Source organism: Equus przewalskii, chromosome 6 (assembly GCF_037783145.1).
Source record: "Equus przewalskii isolate Varuska chromosome 6, EquPr2, whole genome shotgun sequence".
NCBI classification, from domain to species: Eukaryota; Metazoa; Chordata; class Mammalia; order Perissodactyla; family Equidae; genus Equus; species Equus przewalskii.
The window spans coordinates 77,616,532-77,638,996 of NC_091836.1; the positions used below are offsets into that span (position 1 = coordinate 77,616,532).

The 22,465-nt window shown below is 35.7% G+C and overlaps 1 protein-coding gene across 1 annotated transcript; it reads right to left on the reverse strand.

Moving 5' to 3' along the window:
• Window positions 1-12,245: 12,245 nt before the first annotated feature.
• Window positions 12,246-13,190, reverse strand: LOC103547222 (olfactory receptor 5P76-like). Its single transcript, XM_008514309.2, has one exon. The coding sequence runs from the start codon at window positions 13,188-13,190 to the stop codon at window positions 12,246-12,248; it is 945 nt and encodes a 314-aa protein (XP_008512531.2).
• Between the last annotated feature and the right edge of the window lie 9,275 nt (window positions 13,191-22,465).

The window sequence follows — 22,465 nt, forward strand, 5'->3', positions numbered from 1 at the left end:
ATGGAGATCCATGTATTGCATGACAAAACATTCAAAATAATCATATTAAAGAGGATCAGTAAGTGTGAAGACAACACTGATAGAAATTTAACAAAATCAGAAAAAAACATATTGACAAAATGAGAATATCAATAAAGAGATAGAAAATATAAAATGGCAGCAAACAGAAGTTCTGAATCAAAATAAAACAATGAGAAGAAAACATTCAACAGAGGAGTTCAACAATAGATTTGATCAAGCAGAGAAAGAATAGTTGAATCCAAAGTCAAGTCATTTGAAATTATCAAGTCAAGAAGCAAAAAGTTAAAAAAAAAATTTTTAAACATGAAGAAAGCCTAAGAGACTTGTGGGACACCAGAAAGTGAACTAATATGTGCAATATGAGTGCCAAAAAAGGAACAGAGAGAGAAAAAGAGGCATAAAGGTTAATTAAATATTAATGGCCAAAAAGCTCTCAGTTATGGAAAGGAAATGGAATGCCAGATTCATGAAGCCCAAGGGGTTAATTCTAAAAATATATGAAGAATTCATACAACTCAAAAACAAAAAAGCAAACAATCTGATCAAAAAATAGGCGGGGGTGGGGGAGGGGCTGGCCCCGTGGCCGAGTGGTTAAGTTCACGCGCTCCGCTGCAGGCGGTCCAGTATTTCACTGGTTCGAATCCTGGGCACGGACATGGCGCTGCTCATCAGGCCACACTGAGGCAGCATCCCACATGCCACAACTAGAAGGACCCACAACAAAGAATGTACAACTATGTACTGGGGGGCTTTGGGGAGAATAAAGGAAGAAAAATAAAATCTTTAAAAAAAAATAGGCAGGGGATGTGAACAGACGTTTTTCCAAAGAAGATATATAGATGGGAAACAGGCACATGAAAAGATGTTCAACATCACTAATTATTATGGAAATGCAAATCGAAACTGCAATGAGATATCACCTTATACCTGTCAGAATGGGTATAACTAAGAAGACAAAAAAATGGCAAATGTTGGAGTGGATGTGAAGAAAAGGGGACCCTCCCTCAGACACTGCTGGTAGAAATGCAAACTGGTACAGCTGCTATGGAAAACAGTATGGAGATGTCTCAAAAAATTAAAAATAGAAATACCATATGATCCAGCCATCCCTCTAATGGGTATTTATCCAAAGAGCCTGAAATCAACAATTCAAAGAGATTTAGGCACCCCCTATGTTCATTGCAGCAGTATTCACAATAGCCAAGATGTGGAAACAGCCCAAGTGCCCCTTAACTGATGAGTGGATAAAGAAGATGTGGTGTATATGTATAATGGAGTACTACTCAGACATAGAAAAAGACAAAATTATTCCATTTGCAACAAGATGGATAGACCTTAAGGATATTATGTTAAGTGAAATAAGCCAGACAGAGAAAGACAAACACAGCATGATTTCACTCATATGTGGAAGATTAAAAAAACCCATGGATAAATAGAATGAGATTAGTGATTACCAGAGGGGAAGGGTGTTGGGGGTGGGCAAAAGGGGTAAAGGGGCATATATATATGGTGATGGATAAAAATTAGACTATTGGTAGTAAGCATGATGCTGTATATATAGAAACTGAAAAATAATGTACACCTGAAATTACACAATGTTATAAACCATCATAACTTCAATAAAATAATTGAAAAAAATTTCCAAGTATGAAATAATCCAAACTGTGCCAAAATACATTAATATCAAACTGTAAAAGTGAAGAGTAAGAGAATTTTGAAAGCATCGAGAGATAAGCAACTCATCACATACAATGGAACACCCCTAAAAATGTCACTAGATTTATCAGCAGAAACCTTGCATGCCAGAAGGGAGTGGGAAGAGAGATTCAAAGTGCTGACAGAAATATCTTTCAACCAAGAATATTATATCTGTCAAAACTGTCCCTAAAACATGAAGGAGAGATATAGTCTTTCCAAACAAACAAAAGCTGTGGGAATTCATCACTGCTAGATCTACTTTACAAGAAATGCTAAAGGGAGTTCTTCAAGTTGAAAGAAAAAAAACACTAAAGAGCAATCTAAAAGTATATTAATGTATAAAACTCACTGGTAAATGTAAATATATAGACAAATAAAAAGTACTGTTATACTGTAATGGTGCCATATTAATCACTTTTTATTATACTATAAAAGTTAAAAAATAAAAGTATTAATAATACTTTATAATAATATAATAATAATATATAATAAATATAATAATAATACTTAATAACTAAAAAATTATGTTAATGGATACACAATATAAAAATATATAAATTGCAACAGAAATAACATAAAGTATGCAGGGGAGAAATTAGAGTATAGAGTTTTTGTATACAATTGAAGTTAAGTTTGTATAAGCTTAAAACAGACTGCTATCACTATAAGATTTTTGCATGTAAACCTGGTAACTACAAAGAAAACACCTATAGAAGATACAGACAAAATTTAAAAATGTAATCTAAGCATTCAGTACCAAGAATCAGAAAATCAAAAGGAAGTCAGCAAAAGAGAAAAAGATGGACAAAAGAAGTATAAACTAGAAAACAGTTAACAAACGGCAATAGTAAGTCTTTACATTTCAACAGTAACTTTAAACAAAAATGGAATAAAATCTCCTCAAATCAAGACTTAGAGTAGCTGAAAGGGATAAAAATCAAGATGGAGCAATATGTTGCCTACAAGAGACACACTTTAGATTTAAAGACAGTCATAGGCAGAAAGTGAAGGGATGGAAAAAGATATTCCATGAAATATTACCCAAAAGAGGAAAAGGGTGGTCATACTTATCAGACAAAATAGGCTTTAAGTCAAAAATGGTCATAAGAGACAAAGAAGCACATTTTATAATGATAAAAGGATCAATCTATTGGGAAGATATAACAATTATAAATATATATGCACCCAACATAAGAGCACCTAAATATATAAAGCAAACATTGACAGAACAGAAGGGAAAAATTAACATCAATAAAAGAATATTAGGAGACTTGAATACTCCACTTTCAATAATGGATAGAACATCCAGACAGAAAATCAATAAGGAAACAGCAGACTTGAACAACACTATAGACCAAATGAACCTAACACACATGGATATAACACTCCATCCAATAGCAGTAGAATACAATTCTTCTCAAGTGAACAAAGATCATTCTTCAGGATAGAACATATGTTGGTCATAAAACAAGTCTTAATGAGTGGAATACAATTCAAATCATACCAAGTACCTTTTCTGACCAGAAAGGATTAAAAATAGAAATAAAGAACAGAATAAAAATTGAAAAATACACAAATATATGGAATTTAGACAACACACAGTTGAACAACAAGTGGGCCAAAAAAGAAATCAAAAGGAAAATAAGAATACATATTGAGACAAATGAAAATGAAAACACAACATACCAAAACTTATGAGCAGCAAAAGCAGTAGTAAGAGGAAAGTTCATAGTAAGAAATGCCTTCATTAAGAAAAAAGGAAGATCTTGGGGCCATCCCAGTGGTGTAAGTGGTTAAGTTCACATGCTCTGCTTCAGTGGCCCAGGATTCACAGGTTCGGATCCTGGGCATGGCCTACACATCCTTCAACAAGTCACGCTGTGGTAGCATCCCACATACAAAATGGAGGAAGAGTGGCACAGATGTTAGGTCAGAGCTAATCTTTCTCACCAAAAAAGAAAAGAAAAAAGAAAGATTTCAAATAGGCAACCTAAGTTTATACCTCAAGGAGCTAGTAAAGGAACAAACTAAGCACAAAGTTAGAAGAATGAAGAAAGTAACAAAAATTACAGTAAAAATAAATACAATAGAAAAACTCATTGAAACTGAGTTTTTTTTTGAAAAACAGATAAAATTGACAAACCTTTACCCAGACTAACCAAGAAAAAAGGAAAGATTATTCAAATAAATAAAATTTTAAGTTAAAGAAGAGACAATCCTATTGATTTTACAGAAATAAAAAGAATCATCAGACTGCTACGAACAATGATAAGCCAACAAAGTAGATAACCAACAAAGGATATAACCTGAAAGGAATGGATCAATTCCTAGAAACATACAACCTAGCAAGTCTGACCAAAAAGAAATAGAAAATCTGTACAGATGAATAACAAATAAGGAGATTGAACCTATATTCAAAAATCTCTCTGCAAAGAAAAGCTCAGGACCAGATGTCATCACCAGTAAATTCCACCAAACATTTAAAGAAAAATTAACTCCAATTCTTCTCAAAACCTCCCCAAAAATTGAAGAAGATGGACTACTTCCAAACTCATTTTGTGAGGCTGTACTACCCTTATACAAAGCCAGACCAACAAAACTTCACAAAAGTAAACTACAGGCTAAGATCCCTAACGTACATTGTAGGTAGATGCAAAACTCCTCCACAAAATACTAGCAAATATAACTCAACAGCACATTAAAAAAAACCAAGGATCATACACCATGACCAAATGGGATTTCTCCCTGCGAAGCAAGGATGGTTCAACATATGAAAATCAGCTGATGTGATACATTACATTAAAAGATTGAAGGATAAAAATCACATGATCATCTCAATATATGCAGTTAATTTGACAAAATTCAACATCCTTTCACGACAAAAACTCAACAATTAGGTACAGAAGGAATTTACCTCAATGAAATAAAGGCCATATATGATAAGCCCACAGCTGACATCATACTCAACCGTGAAAAACTGAAAACTTTTCTTATAAGATTAGGACAAGGCAAGAATGCCCACTCATGCCACTTCTATTAAACAGAGGAGTCCTAGCCAGAGCAATTAGGCAAGAAAAATAAGTCATGCAAATAGGAAAGGAAGAGGCAAAATTATCTCTACTTGAAGATGGAGTGATCTTATGTAGAAAACCATAAAGATTAAAAAAAAACTCTTAGAATTAATGAACAAATTCAGTAATGTCATAAGATATGAAATTAATGCAGAAATATCAGTTGCTCTTCTAAACATTAACAATGAACTATCAGAAAAGAAAATTAAGAAAACAATCCCACTAACAATGGAATGAAAGAGAATAAAATACTTAGGAATAAACTTAACCAAGAAGGTGATAGTTGGTACCATAAAAAACTTCGATGAAAGAAATTAAAAGCACAAATAAATAGAAAGAAACCCAGTGTTCACGGATTAAAAGAATTTTGTTAAAATGTTCATATTACTCAAAGCCGTATACAGATTCAATGGCACTGCTATCAAAATCTCTACGGTATTTTTTTCAGAAATGGAAGAGTCAATTCTAAAATTTGTTTGAAAACACAAAAGATCCTGCATAGCCAATGAGATCTTTAGAAATAAGTACAAAGCTGTAAGCATCACACTTCCTGATTTCAAACGTATTAGGAAGCTACAGTAATTAAAGTACTATCAAAGCAGCATAAAAGTAGATATAGAGACCATATAAGAATGGAATAGAACAGAGAGTTCAGAAATAAATTCACATGCATATTGTCAAATGATCCTTGAGAAAAGCGTCATGACTACAAAATGGAAATAGGACAGTCCTTTCAACATGTGGTGTTGCAAAAATGGATATCCTCATGCAAAACAATGAAGTTGGACTCATACCGTACAGAAAAGCCAACTCAAAACATATTAAAGACTTAAATATAATACATGAAACTGTAAAACTCCTAGAAGAAAACATAGGGGAAGCTTCATAACTTTGGTTTTGGCAATGATTTCTTGGATACAGCACCAAAAACAAAGGCAAAAAAAAAAAAATAGACAGGTGTACTATATCACTAAAAAGCCTCTGCAAAGCAAAGAAATGAATCAACAGAGTGAAAAGGCAACCTCCTGAATGGTGGAAAATATTTGCAAACCACATGTCTGATAAAGGATTAATATATTAAAGTCTTTAATATATTTTGAGTTGACTTTTGTATGTGCTATGAGTCCAACTTCATTGTTTTGCATGAGGATATCCATTGTTGCAATACCATATGTTGAAAGGACTGTCCTATTTGTATTTTGTAGTCATGACACCCCTCTCAAGGATTATTTGACAGATATGCCATTCTAGAATGAGGAGTACCTTCAAAACCATGTTGACTCCAAGCTAGTTCATTATATTATATTAGGCATCTGGAAAATAACATCAATGAGAAGTTCTTAAGCACTTAAAAATTATTGATATTTATAAAGAAATAATGATATTATGTATCTCAAGCTTCAATCATTCCATGGATGAGAATGCAGAAGAAGTTATAACATGTTAAGTTCATTTACATGGGCTAGTCATTTTCACAATTATCACCTGAGCCACTTTATGATGGTGCACTAGTGAAAAGATGATTGCATTGAAAGAAAAAAGTCCAAGTTATTTTGGAAAATTTCACTGATCTTCCTAAATTTTTAAAAACAATATATTTATTTTAATGATTTAAATGATTGAACTATTGATTTCATTCAATTAATAGTTTATTAAGCACTCCTGAATACCAGGGTAACACCAGATCACAAAATGTGTTTGAAAAATGTGGCATCACAAATCCAGTGGTCACAACAAAGCAATTTTTTATTTTTTTTATGTGTATCAAGAAATTTAACCATAGGTTGTTGAAGCATTTACTTCATGGCTGCTTTAAAACCTTTGTCAGATAATTTCAATGTCCTATTCATCTTGCTGTTGGTATACGTTGTCTTTTCTCATTGAACTTATGATTTTTTCTGATTCTTGGTATGACAAGTGATTTGTGATTGTATCATAGATAGTTAGGATATTATACTATGAGACTCTGGATCATAGTCATTCTTTTTTTATAAGTAAGTTTCCCTGCTGAGATGTCCCTACAACTACCAAGTGAGTGTGGATGTTCAGCTTCCTGCCGAGCACTATTGAGAACAACTCTGGTGAAAATGGAGTAGTGCCACACATTGCCTCCTTGCAGAAGAGTGAGATGAAAGTTCAGCTCCCCCCTTTCTCCTCTTGTCTCTTTCTCAGTGATAGTGTGACACTGACTGCCTGCCTCCTTACCTCCAAGTAAACTCAGCTCCTTGTTTGGCCCAATGAAAACCACCAGGGAAGGGAAACATGGAGAGCTGGTACACACTGCTTTGTTGTTGCAGGGTGGAGGCAGTTGCTCAGCTCCCTACTGGTCCATTTACAGAAGGTTGGGGGAGAATGCTAGCAAGGGAAGCAGAATACCAACTAGCCTCACTTCATACTCCCTCAAGTCTCACTACTGCCAGATGAGAGTGGAGGTTCATTTCCTCACTGGACCCCACCAACACTACACTAGCGGGGGAATTGGAGGGTAGGTAGGCTGAAGATAAGTTCCCTGGTTGACCCCACTAAAACCTGGAGGTTGGATAAAGGTATGATTTTTCCATTGGTGTTTTTCTAGAGCAGGGCACGTATTGCCAAAAGGGTTTCTGTTCTGTAAGGTCACCCTTTTCTCAGCAATTTGGCTCAGAGGAACAGTCTTTTCTTAGAGCTCTTTTTGTCTGTGTATCTTGGTGGTTCTTGGTGGGAGGCTTGTGCAGCAACTTATTCAGGATATATAGAAGCAATAAAGAAACCCAGGTACTCACCACTGTGTAGTTCCTATGGTCCAGAAGTCCCTAGGAGTCGCCTTCTTCTTCTTCCTTTCAGAGTCTTCCTATGCTTCTTTGTTCTGTATTTTTAGTAATGAGAGGGAGGACCTGTAGGAACGGAGCTACTTCGTCTACAATGGAACCAGAAGTCTATGCCATTAAATATTTAAAGTTATTTATCTAGCTTCTTATTTATCTTGTGTCAGAGAGTTAGTCTAGTACAAATTAGCCTGACGTATCCAGGTATAGAAGTCTCCATACTTACTTCAAACAGAGAAGGTTGGCTCCAATAGAATGTGTCAGAGAAAAATGAAAGTCCTCTAGTGGTGAAGTATTCTCAAAGAGGCCCTCACTCTACCCCTCCACAGAGAGTATATGCCCTAAAAAAAGTCAAAGTATTAAAAGGATATTTGTGACCTTGAGTTTTTGCTTAACCTATATGTGCCTCAGTTACATCCTCTGTAAAATTTATGGATTGAAAAAAAGTTTATAGTGTTATTCTGAAGATTAATTGGGGCAAAACTTGTAAATCACTGGGAACAGTACCTGAAATGCAGTGAGCAACCTCATATTATAATTCCAATTGCTAATTTTCTGAATAATGCTACTACTACTATTACTAACATTTGGATTCTAGCTCTTCTAACTCTCCAACCACGAAAACACATAAGGGAGATATTTGTTCTCCAGCAGAGGGGGATTACAAAACTTTTAGTGAACTAGGCTGGGATTCTAGTTACCAATCTGAGTTAAATACTGTCAAGACAGTGGCATAATTGTGGTGAGCATGGGTTTGTATAAAAGACTGTCACAGTTGTTGCAAGATCTGACGCAAATTGGCATTGTTTCTGTTTGTTTCTGGGATTCAGTCACTTGAATCAGGCTGACGTTAAACAGATTCAAAGGAAGCACAGTCAATGGTTCATGCCAGAGCAAAAGCTTCATTCAGCCAACCATGCATTTATTAATTTTTCTTTAATTCACGTCAAATATGCATTTATGCTTAGTATGTTCCTGGAACTTTGTGAAAATTAGACATATGGAGAAAGAGGAAAGACATTGTACTGTCTCTATGAAGCTTTCAGCATTGTGGAGAAAACAAATGCTGATTCTGTAACTACAAATGCAGTGAGTATTCTAGAGAAAATACTCAGGGTTATACAGGGGATAACATGTGTACTTAATTTAGTCTCAATCTTCAGGAGGGTTTACGAGAGGATACAAAACAACATTTAGGTTGGTACCTATAGCATAAGAAGATGTCAGCCAGGTGAAGGGAAAAATGCATCCAGGTAGAGGTACTGCATGTGAGAGGGTCCTGAGACAGCAAAGAAGATGGGCATATTTAAGGATTTAAAAGAACCAGTGATTGCTTCCTAGTGATTGGGTGTTTAGGGATGAAGAGAAGAGTGGAAAGAGAGAGAAATAGAACAAGTGTTATGTTCAAGACTTTGTAAGCAATGTTAAGAATGGTTGCCTTTATTCTAAGACCTTTGGGGCACGTTAACAAATGAACTAATCTGTTGAGATTTATCACCATGGTTGCTGTATGGAGAATGAATTGAGAGAGAGTAAGAGAGGGAAGAGGAAAACTGGTTTAGGTTCTATTAGTTAGGATTCTCCAGAGAAAGAGGACCAATATGATATATAGATATCATATATAATATATATATATATATATACACACACGCACACATACGTGCTTTTTAAAAGATTTTGCTCACACAATAGTGGGTGCTGGCAATTTCAAAATCCAAAGGGAAGTCCAGAAGACTGGAAATTCCAGTAAAAATTGATGTTGCAGACTTGAGTCCAAAGGCAGCCAGGAAACATAATCCCTCTTTATCAGAGGAACTCAGTTTTTTCTCCTAAAGCTTTCAACTCTTGGAGGAGTGGCATCCACATTATGGATGGTACTTCCTTACTCAAGGTCTAATGATTTAAATGTTAATCACATCTAAAACCTACCTCACAGAAACATCTAGACTGGTGGTTGACCAAACAACTGGTCACTGTTCCCTAGCCAAGTTGACACATAAAGTCACCATCTCAGAAGTACTATTATAAAATAAATGTATGAGTATATATGTTGAAATAAAAGTACTGACAATGACAATGAAGAGAATTAGGAGATAAATATTGGACTCAGAATGCACAAGACTTTGTGATTGAATGTAGAGACGGGTGAGGGGGAAAAAGAAATAAATTTCTCTCAGGCTTCCAAATCATAAGTTAATTGAGTGATGGTACCTCTTACTGGGAAACAAAACATTGGAAGGAATCAAGTTGAGAGTAGAGGGAGATAATTACTTTAGATTTAGACACTTTGTGCTTGAGACTCAACAGATAAAAATACTTTTGGCCTAATGACATTCTTTACAGAAATTGAAGAGAGAATCCTAAAATTCATATGGGGCAAGAAAAGACCCAAAATTGCTAAAGCAATCCTGAGAAAGAAGAACAAAGCTGGAGGCATCACAATCCCTGATTTCAAAGCATACTACAAAGCTACAGTAATCAAAACAGCATGGCACTGATACAAAAACAGGTGCACAGATCAATGGAACAGAATTGAAAGCCCAGAAATAAAACCACACATCTATGGACAGCTAATCTTAGACAAAGGAGCTGAGGACCTACAATGGAGAAAAGAAAGTCTCTTCAACAAATGGTGCTAGGAAAACTGGACAGCCACATGTAAAAGAATGAAAATTGACTATTCTTTTTCACCATTCACTAAAATAAACTCAAAATGGATCAAAGACCTACAGATTAGGCCTGAAACAATAAGTCTTCTAGAAGAGACTATAAGCAGTACACTCTTTGACATTAGTTTCAAAAGAATATTTTCGGACACCATATCCCCTCAGACGAGGGAAACAATAGAAAGAATAAACAAATGGGACTTCATCAGACTAAAGAGCTTCTTCAAGGCAAGGGAAAACAGGATTGAAACAAAAAAACAGCCCACTAATTGGGAAAAAATATTTACAAGTTATTTATCTGACAAAGGGTTAATCTCCATAGTATATAAAGAACTCACACAGCTCAACAACAAAAAAATCAAACAACTCAATCAAAAAATGGGCAGGAGGCATGAACAGACATTTCTCCAAAGAAGATATACGGATGGCCAATAGACATATGAAAAGATGCTCATCATCACTAATCATCAGGGAAATGCAAATCAAAACTACACTAAGTTATCACCTTACACCTGTTAGAATGGCAAAAATATCCAAAACCAAGAGTGACAAATGTTGGAGAGGCAGTGGAGAAAAAGGAACCCTCATACACTGTTGGTGGGAATGCAAACTGGTGCAGCCACTACGTAAAAAAGTATGGAGATTTCTCAAAAAGTTAAAAATAGAAATACCTTATGACCCAGCCATCCCACTACTGGGTATCTATCCTAAGAACCTGAAATCAGCAATTCCAAAAGTCCCATGCACCCCTATGTTCATCGCAGCATTATTCACAATAGCCAAGTCATGGAACCAACCTAAGTGCCCAGCAACTGATGATTGGATAAAGAAGATATGGTGTATATATATATATACAATGGAATACTACTCAGCCATAAAAAGGACAAAGTCGTCCCATTCACAACAACATGGATAGACCTTGAGGGTATTATGTTGAGTGAAATAAGCCAGACAGGGAAAGACGAACTCTGTATGACTCCACTCATAGGTGGTCGTTAACACATAGACAAAGAGAACTGATCGGTGGTTACCAGGGCAAGTGGGGGGTGGGGGGAGGGCACTAAGGGTGAAGTGGTGTACCTACAACATGACTAATAATAACGTACAACTGTAATTTCACAAGGTTGTTAACTATCATAATCTTAATAAAAAAATACTTTTTGCCTAAAACACTGAAAAGAGGGCAGAGAATGAGAATTTACTTCAGTATGTAGAGGTAAATTCAGCTTCACAGGGGAAATACAATCAAGTACCTTCAGTCTTCCTCTATGGGATGTAAGTCTGACCATGAGCAAGTCACTCCAAGAGTTTCTCCCACATAGTCGTTGATGAGTTCAGGAACCCTGATCATTCCCACAGGGAAGTCATCCGATTCGACCTGACAGAATTCACAGGTTGATTGGGGGCATCTCATCCTCTTCTTTCCTAGGGTCCCCTTTAACTAGACTGGAGCCTGAGACCAGGAACACAGGTCAGAATTTATGGGTGCAAGAAATCCCTCTCCAGCAGGTAACCTTATTGCAAGAAGAATGCCTCCAGTCATTTTACTGTTTGATTCAACTTGGTCATTTGCTCTCATAATGTTCTCAGTCCTAACTGTGACTATCATGTTCATTTCAGAATAAGTTGCAGTTAAAAATGGGCACAGTATTAAAGGTATGGATGTATACTAACGTTAACTTACAACAGAGAACAACTTTTGAAGAGATATAAACAAAATTTTAGACAGATTTTCAGCAGATTCAGTATTGTTTCATGTTAACCAATTTGTGTTACTAATTATAAATTTATTTTAATTTTATTAAAAGTTATGCACTATGGCCCTCTGATTTACAATTTGATACCTGAAAATCCACCCCATACCTTTACCAAAAAACTCCACACTGGTTATTGACATAAGGACTGAAATATTGAGACCACAGACAATTTCCTTTTATTATTTATGGTATATTATTATATCAAACCCTACCAAATAACTGGCTTCACTAAGAAAACATTTTTCTAGCAAGCTGTCTCTTCAGAGCCCCCTTAATTTCATTGTTCCTGAGACTGTAGATGAGGGGGTTCAACATGGGGATCACCACCATGTAGAACACAGAGATCACCTTGTTCTGGTCAGTTGTGTAGCAAGACTTTGGCATCACATAAATGAATGTGATGGTCCCATAGAACAGCGTGACAGCTGTGAGGTGTGAGGCACAGGTGGAGAAGGCCTTGTGGCGCCCCTCAGTGGAGCGCATCTTCAGGATGGTGATGAGGATGCAGATGTAGGAGACAGCTATAACAAACACTGTGACCACAATGATTGAGCCAGCTGTAAATGATGGGACAATTGTGGAAACAGTGATATCTGAACAGGAGAGTTTAACTAAAGGAGCAAAATCACAGAAAAAATGATTGACTCTATTTGGTCCACAGAAGACTAAAGAATAGACACAAATAGTAAAGGAGAAATCATTGACAAAACCACCTACATAAGCTACTACAAGTAATTGAACACAGACTTGTGTGGACATTTTGGTGGAATAAAGCAATGGGCTGCAGATTGCCATAAAGCGATCATATGCCATGGCAGCCAGAAGGAAGCACTCCATTGTCCCAAAGAAAACAACCGAACCAAGCTGGATGGCACATCCAAGATAAGAGATGGTGTTTCTCTCCACCAGGAAGTTTACGAGCATATTAGGTGTGACAGAAGATGATAAGCCCATGTCAGTAAAAGCTAGGTGGCTCAGAAAAAAATACATAGGATAATGGAGTTGAGAAGAGAGTCTGATAAGAATGATTGTGCTGAGATTGCCAAAAATGGTCACCAGGTAGATACACAGGATGATCATGAAGAGAATGATTCGAAGGATCTGGTGGTCAGTTAAGCCCAATAAAATGAACCCTGTCACTTCAGTGTTGTTCCCATCCACCAGGGCATCCATGATACAACGTAGCTGTTACCAAAATGAACCTGAGATGAAACATTACATTAATGAAGATGTAAATTTGATGGTTTCATTTTCATTAATATATACAAAGGTTATGAAAATAAATAAATTTTTCAAGCTGAGTTTGGACCTCATTTCAGAAACCAGAGTTTATACACATATGCGTAATGCATCTTCTTTATTTTAAAAGTTGGTTTTGAAGAAACACTAGAAAGCCTACTTCAAATAATGTATATATATATTATATATATATATATATAACATATACTTATATTGGCTTTAAAGCTAAAGATGAAAAAAATAAGCATTATGAGAATAACAAAAAGGAATGGTATGTATAACACAATGATAAAAGTGCATAAATATAGGATTATACAATGGAGATTTGAGTCATAACTAACAGTTATTGAATGCTTTCTAAACAATATGGACACAGGATTAAGAGTTTTATATTTATTCTATTTTAATTTCCTTGAAATAATATTATGTTCTTTAATTTTATTTATAGATGAAGAAACAGACTGACAATGTTAACTAATTTATCTAAATTTATACGTCAAGTTGTGGAATCAATATGTGAGTCCCAGGCAGTTTGAATCCAGTCCCTTCCTGTGGTAACTATGCTATATAAGAAATTAAATAATGTTTACAATGAAGTCAGTCTCTTGGAAATGGGTGTATAAAAAATTACCCTTTTTACATTCTCACAGTTATGTATAAAACAGATGCCATAAGTTTACAATTTCTATCAGTAAAACATGACCATTTTTTAAAATGAGAAATACAATTTTCCCGACGGGACAAAGATTAAATAGAAAGCAATTTAAAATTAGGGTTATGAATGAAGTCACCTATTGTAAACGTACTATAGATTTTTAATATTCATTAGTAAAATAGTGTTCTGTAAAGTAGGTTGAAATATCAACCTAATTACTATGCAAAATGTCATATGTTTAATATCTAGTACATAATTAAAACACACTCAGAAAATCAAATCATTGCCTAATATAACTATATAACAATTTAATAGTTTTCTAATTGAAGTCTTATAGAACAAAATAATATTAGATTCAACATAATATACAGCTGAATAAAGTTCTAGCCTAAAATGTAAAGAAGTTCACACAGGTTCACCCAGTGAGTGGCCAGCATAAACCTCATCACCATGTTTTCTGACTTTATATTCCTGACTTTGTCCAAAGTATCTGTTTGTCTGTAAGCTAAAGCTTCAGAACAATAAATAGAGGAAGTCTTTCCACAAGATATTTACTAACAGTAACTCCTCAAAGCATCTCAAAGCAACTGAATTTATTAACATTATGGCTGAGTGCAAATTTAGATAGTGTTGAAAAACCATGAGTTTCTAGTCTTATGGGTGGAAAATGAGGAATCCTGGTACCTTGAATCATGCTTCTTTATAGACATTAAATAGACTGTAGAAATTTAGGGCAGTTCAGCAGGGTTACTGGCTAGCTGACAGTGTGTTACATCTGCCCTTTTTCTCAGTTATGGCCGTGAGTACAGATACAACTTTAGAGAATAAAGTGTTCTCAAATGGTAAATGAAATTTAATACATCAGATAAACTCACAAAAGCCAAAGTCTTACCTCTTGACATAAGAATTCATCCTCTCGCAGCAACAAATTCAAAGTCATTGTTGTTATACAGTAGCCAGCCTATCTTATTGTCATTTGCATTTGAGGATAAATCTCTGAAGATTCTAGAGGTTCAAAGGTGAATTCCAGTTACCCAGGATCATTACACATTCTCAAGTGAATATTGAGCAGTTCACACAATCATAACTAACCTTTCAGGGTTCTGTCAATTCTCAAGTGATCAGTGTTTTTTTCTTTTTACCGAGGTGTTGACACACTTTCATTTGGTAATTATTGGGAGTAAAATATAATATATTATCTCATAGATAAATATTAGTTCTAAGTTTTCTTTGATATTTCAGGCTAAGGAATACTAAATTTCAAATATAAAAGAGTAACTTTAGCTTCATTCTTTGTATGTGTTAATTTCATAAGCATTTTATGTGATTTATGTATGGCACCCTATTCCCTGCCTTGGGGATTAGGGTGAAATGCCGCATAAAGTTGAATTTTAAATAACACAATTATATAAGATATGTATATAATTTTTTCTAGTAAAAAGCATAAAATGAATGTATATCTTTAAAGTTGTATATAGAGAGAACTGTGAAGTAAAAGGAAGTTTGGATGAATTCCAGATCAGACTTAGTCTACATGCCTCAGAGGTATGATTACTGGCTAGTGGCTTACTTGACTAGATGGATGATGGTAGAAACAGCTATTTTCAAGCTAAACACAATCAAATTCTCTTGCTAATTCTAACAGTAAGTCCTATCTCATCCTCCAGATGCACCTCCGGATGGATTTTGCACTAATAACACCAACCAACTTTCATTCAGGCCTAACTCTCTGCCAAGCACTGCACTTAACACTTTACTTAGATTTTCTCATTAAATCCTCACAAAATTTGATGAGCTAAGTATTATTATTGTCCTAATTTTACAGGTAGAGAGCTGAGGCTTATTGCAATATACTTGTCCAAATGTGCTCAGTGACTTAAACTTAATCCAGCATTAAACTTCAGGTCAGAGTGAATGCTGGAATGCATAATCTTCAGCACTGCTGTCGTCTAGTCAACTTCAAGACCTAAGTGCTAAGTCATGACCACTAGTCCCCAAATAGTCCCTGATTCACAGTTTCCTCTCCCCAACCCCAGCAGTCTGCCTAATTCTCCAAAACTGACTAGGCCTACAGTCTGGCCCTGAGCTCCAGGGCAGTACTCAGGATCCTAATTTCCTCTCATATGCTCACCAATGACCAACTCCTGCTGATCTTACTTCCTAATTCCTATCAAATGAGTCCACTTCTCTCCATCTCAACACCACAATAGCTGTCTTATTTGATTTTCCTATATGCATTTTTGGCCTTCCACACAACAGCCAGACTGTTAGTTATTTATTTAAAATTTTAGTATTATTCATTTTTAGCACTATCAAATTATTACATGTGCTTAGTTAAAACGGCTCATAAGAGAAAACAATGGTCCTTTGCCTCATCCTTTACAAATTCAAAGTCCAACTCCCCATAAAAATCACTTTTGACTCTTTAAACTGTTTCAGGATTGAGATAATTCAGTATGTGTAAATAACATACTTTACTAAGAAAAACAAATTGGAATTTCTCTCTGCGTTCCTGCTATTTTTTCTACGTATTTAACTTGAACATAATTGGTACAAGGAAAAAAAACACCATTTTTTCCTAGCCTGAGAAGATCATTGCAGACATTATTCACTGAGTTTATTATAACAAGATCAGAACAGAAAATCAATGGGTTAAATACCAAAAAGGAGACTAAATTTTAATTCAATACTCAATTTTAAAAACAAAATAAAAATTAATCATCTCACAGCTAACAAGCAATAGAATGTGGTGGTATCAAGTTTGAAACTTATATAATAATAAACAAAGAGGGTTAAAGTGGAATCTCACAAGCAAGTTTATTACAAATAAGCAATCCAGCTTTATTCTAGTAAAGTACAGAATAAATTCTTACCCCTTAAAGAGCATGTTTTTAGTTTCTTTAAATAATGATCATATATATTTTTTCCAACATTTTATTCATATCGGTGTAACAAGATATAATAGCTACCTTAGTTCATTGTCATCTCAAATTCTATTATGAAATAATTCAATTTTTAATCTTTCAAGTTCCAGCTATTACTATGAGTCCTCTGGTTATAATTTTAATTTTATTCAAGGCTGTATTAAATAACTTGCAGTTTAAAATTTGTATTTCCACAGCTTACGCCCTTCTTTATCGATCCAGAATTTTTATATATTCATCTATTGACATCCTGCACACCTCCACCGTTCACATTAATACACACACACAAATGCACATGCAAACTCACTCATATATTTTCCACTCCATTAGTGCTGTAGCTATAACGGAGATAGATCAGTCAAATTTTAAAATATTAAAACAATCCAAAAGAAAGCAAGAAGGGGAAGAGAGGAACAAAACACAACCTGACAAAGGGCATCTATGGAAATCATTCAACAAATATCCTTAGTGGTACAAAATTAAACGTTTTCCCCCCTTAGTTTTGGAAATAGGAAGGCTCACTCACCACATCTATTCAACAACTGACTGAAATTCCTAGGTATTGCATTAGGCAAAAGTTATAAAATCAAGAAAGATCCGATAGGAAGAGGTAAAATTGTCTCTATTTGCAGATAGCACCACTGTTCCACAGAAGATTTTGAGAGATTTCTAAAGCATGCGCTAGAACTAAATGACAAGGTTGCAGGACATACACCTAAAACATAAGAAAATAATTATATGTTAGATACTTGGAGCAAATGATGGAAAACGAGAAAAGTCCACTTACAACAGGTCAAAAAACATAAAATGCTTAGGAATAAATTCATAAAAACTCACACAAGAGCTCTTCACTAAAACTTATAGAATCCTGATGAGAGAAAATGAAGATCTAAATAAATGCCAAACATATGTCATGTTCACGGATTAGAAGACATTATACCATTAAAATGTCAATTCTGAAAAAATTGACATATAATGAAGGAAATCCACTTCAAAATTATTTTATTAAATTTTGTAGAGACTGAAAACCTAAACCTAAAATTTATGTAGATACTGGCTGGAATAAGAAAAACACTTTTACAACGGAAGAAGAAAGTTGGAGTATTTGCAATACATCATTTCAAGACATCGTAAACCTGCAGTAATCAAGACAGTGTGGTATTGATGAAAGGATGGGCATACAGTTCAAAGGAACAGAAAAGAGAGTCCAAAAATAGACTCAAAAATATATGGTCAATTGAGTTTAGACAAATGTCAAAGCAATTCAGTGAGCAAAGAACATGTTTTCAACAAATGTTACTCAAACAAATGGATATCCACATGGAAAAAAAATAACACAAACCATTACTCACAGTGCATATGAAAATTAACTCAAAATGTATCATAGCTACAAATGCAAAAGATAAAACAATAAAACTTCTAGAGGTAAATATGTGAGAACATCATCACATTTTGTCAAATATTTCTCAGGCATTACACAACAAGCACAAACCAAAAATCAAAAAAATATATATTGATTTATATGCACTGAACGTTTGTTTCCAAAAATATTCATCTGTTTAACTCTTAAATCCCAACGTCTTAGTATTTGGATTTGGGGTTTGGGAAGGTAATTAGGGTTAAATTAGGTCATGAGCATGGGGCTCTGGTCTGATGGGATTAGTGCCCTCATAAGAAGAGGCACCAAGGAGCTTGCTCCTTCTCTCTCTCTAGGTGCAGACACTGAGGGAAGTTCATGTGAGCATACGGTGAGATGGCAGCTGCCTACAAGCCAGGAATGAGGCCTCACCAGAAACCAACCATCAAATGACACCAAATAAATACAGGATGGATATAATATTTGTAGTGCTTATATCTGACAAAGGACTCGTATTCAGAAAAGAGGTTGGCAAATTACAGACTGTGGGGTGACCGCCTGTTTGTGTAAATGAAGTTCTACTAGAACACAGCTGTGCCCTTCTGTTTACACACTGTCTGTGTCTGCTTTTGTAGTACAATGACAGAGATTAATAGTTGTGACTGAGATCATATGGCCTGTAACCCTATAATGTTTACTCTCTAGACTTCAGAAAATGTTGCCAATCTTTGATCTAGAATATATAAAGAACACTTAGAACTTAATAAGAAGTAAAACAGGCAATTTAACAATAGATGAAAGACTTGAACAGGCACCTAAAGGAAATGCATAAATGGCCAACAAACAGTGAGAAAATGCTTAATTATATTAACCAGTAGGAAAATGCAAGTTAAAAGCCTAAAGAGAGATCACACACCCACTAAGTGGCTAAATTTAAAGAAGTCTAACTATACCAAATTTTGGCAGGGTTTTGAAGTATTTTGGAACTCTCACCACAAGTGGGAATATAAAACAGTACAACCACCTGGAAAATAGATTGAAAATTCTCAAAAGCTTTAACATCATTTCTCTAAGCAATCCCACTAGGAAGTATTTACCCAAGACAAAGGGAATATATATACACACAGAAATGACTCCAATCTTCATAGCATCTTCATTCACAAAAGCCCCAAATTGGAAACAACCCCAAAGTCCACCAATTAGTGTGTGGATAAAAAAGGAGGTATATCTATATAATGAAATAGTGCACATAATTAAAAAGAAATTGCTGATGCACACATTATTAATGAATCTCAAAATAATTATGCATAGAGAAAGAAGTCACATGAAATAGTTACATGCTTTATCATTCTCATTTTATAGAATTATAGATAAACACACTAATCTATATTGTTCAAAACCATATCAGTAGATGCCAGGCGCCAGGATCAGAGAGAAGAATGGAGTGCAAAGGGGCACACAGAACCATTGGGAGGTGATTGAAATGCTCTTTTGCTTGATTGGAGCTGTGGTTTCAAGACTTGTATACAACAGACAAATCTGATGAAATAGTACACTTTATCTGCATGAGTTTATTAAAGTTTATTATACTTCAAGAAAATTTAATAAAATGAAAACGTCTGCACAGTGACATCAGCAACACAGTGATGCAGGAAGTCCTGGACCTTCCTTACCCCCACAAAAATACCAATTCAGCAACAATTAAAAGACAAATTATCTTTGTTAAAACTCATAAACTACTGAAAAGATTCCTGCACCCTGGGAGAATTCAAAACCAGTCTCGCTGAAGCTGGTAAGGAGATTCGACTCACCCTCTCATCAGAGATCCTGCCCCCATCACAGCGCCATACTATCAGGAGAGACTCCCAAGCTCCCCAGGTAAGGGAAGGGGTTGGTTCACACATCCAAAACCCCAACTTTTCCACAAGACCTTCCAGAGGACTGTTTTCTGTCTTGCCAGCCTTGGAGCTCTGAAAGGCAGGCACAGTCTAGCCACCCAGGGGATAACAGAGGAAGCAACTTGAGTTGGTAGACACTGTTGATCCTTTTCCCTGCTCAGCACAGATCTAGGGGACAAAACCACAGCTGCTTGCTTTCCTGGGGAGGGAAAGTGTTGATAGAGGGCCCCTGAATCTCTGGCCAGGTTGATTGGTGGTGTAGAAAGGTCAAGATATTTTGAAGTTACTTTGTCCACATGGTTATAGTGAGGGTAAAGTGTAACACTGTGGTTTTGAATTTCATTTCTCTGATGTCTAATAATTTCCAGCATCTTGTCAAGTAATAATTGGTCATTTGTATATCTAATTTGGATAGAAGTCTATTTGAGTCCCTTGTCCATTTTTTAATTGGGTTATTTGTATTGAATTGTAAGTACTCTTTATAATTCTAGATACAAGTCCCTAATCAGATATATGATATGCAAATATTTTCTCCTACTCTGTTGTTGTTTCTTCACTTTCTTGACAGTTTCCTTTGAAGCACAAAAGGTTTAACTAATGAAATCTGATTTATCTACTTTTTCTTTCATTGCTCATGGTTTTGTTGTCTTTTAAAATTTTCATTCTGTTCTATGTATTTTTTAAATACTGGAGTTCCAAGTCTTCTTTTTATCCTTTACATTCTGAATAGAGAAATTCTTTTAGCCATTACTAAATGTAGATTTTTTTAGGAACAAATTCTCTTAGCTTTCCTTCATCTGAAATGTCTTTATTTCTCCTTTACAACTGAAGGCCATTTTGCCAGATATAGAATTTATATTTCAAAATTCTTTGCTTTTAGTACTTGAAAAATGTTGTGCCACTTCCTTCTGGTTGTCATGGTTTCAAGAGAAACTTGCTGTCTTTCATATTACTTTTTCCAAAAGAAATGATTCTTTTCTCTCTAGTCATTTCAAGCTTTTTCTTTTCTTTTCTCTTTAACTACAGTGACAGTATATTCACTTCTAGAATTTTCAAATTGGTTATTTTTTATAATGCATATTCATTTGCTGAAATTTCCTATTTCCTTCACTTGTATCTAAAATGTAATGATAGCCTATTGAAGCATTTGTTTGATGCCTGCTTGTCAGGCAATTTTAACATCCTATTTATCTTGGTGTTGGCATATACTGTACTTTCTCATTGAAGGTGTTATTTTTCTGATCCAAGATATGACAAGTTATTTGTGATTGTGTCAAAGACAGTTAGGACATTATATTGTGAGACTCTGGATCATATTAAGTCTTTTTTTAGAGGGAAGTTCACCTCTTGAGGTGGCCACCCAACCATCAGCTGAGTGTGTGTGTTTAGCTTCCTGCTGAGCGCTCTTGGCATATCTCTGGCAAAAAAGGAGGTCTGACTCACACTGCCTCCTTACAGATGAGTGAGATGGAAGTTCCACTCTCCCCTCTGTCCTGTAATTTCCTTCTCAGTGACAGTGTGACCATGACTTGCATGCCCTCTTTCCTCCAAGAAAGCTCATCTCCTTGTTGGGCCTCACTACTACTAGGGAAGGGGGAAGTAGAGAGCTGGTCCACACTGCTTTGTTGTTGCAGGGTGGAGGTGGATGCTCAGCATCCCACTGGTCCATCCACAGGGAGCTGGGGTGAAATGTTAGTGGCAGGAGCAGAGTACCAACTACCCCACCTCATACTTCCTCAAGTCTCATTGTCCCTGATAGCAGAGGAGGCTCATTTACAAACTGAACTCCACTGACACTACCTGGGCAGGAGAATCGGAGGGTGGGTGAACTGAAGATCAGTTCCCTACTTGGTCCCACTGAAACCTGTGGGTGAGAAGCAATACAATTTTCCCATTGGTGTTTGCATTCTGTAGGTCAGGTATTGCCAAATGTTTTCTATGCTGCTAAGGTCACCTTTTTTCCCAGTTCTTTGGCTAGAAGGAACAGGCTTTCCTGGGAGCTCTGTTTCTCTGTGTCTCTTGGTGGTTCTAGGTTGGAGGCTTCTGCAGCACCCTGTCCAGGATAAATGGAAGCAATAGAGAAACCTAGGGACTGACCGCTATGTGATTCCTCAGGTCCCAAGTGGGTAGGAGTCTGCCTTCTTCTTCCTCCTTCCAGAGTCTTCCTGTGCTTATTTGTTGTGTCACATCTAGGGGTATTTTTGGTAATAAGAGGGAGAACCTAGAGGAATGGAGCTACTTCGTCTACAATGGAACCAGAAGTCTATGCCATCAAACATTTACAGATATTTATCCAGCTTCTTATTTATCTGGTGTCAGAGAGTTAGTCTAGTGCAAATTAGCCTGACATATCCAAATGTACAAGTCTCCATATT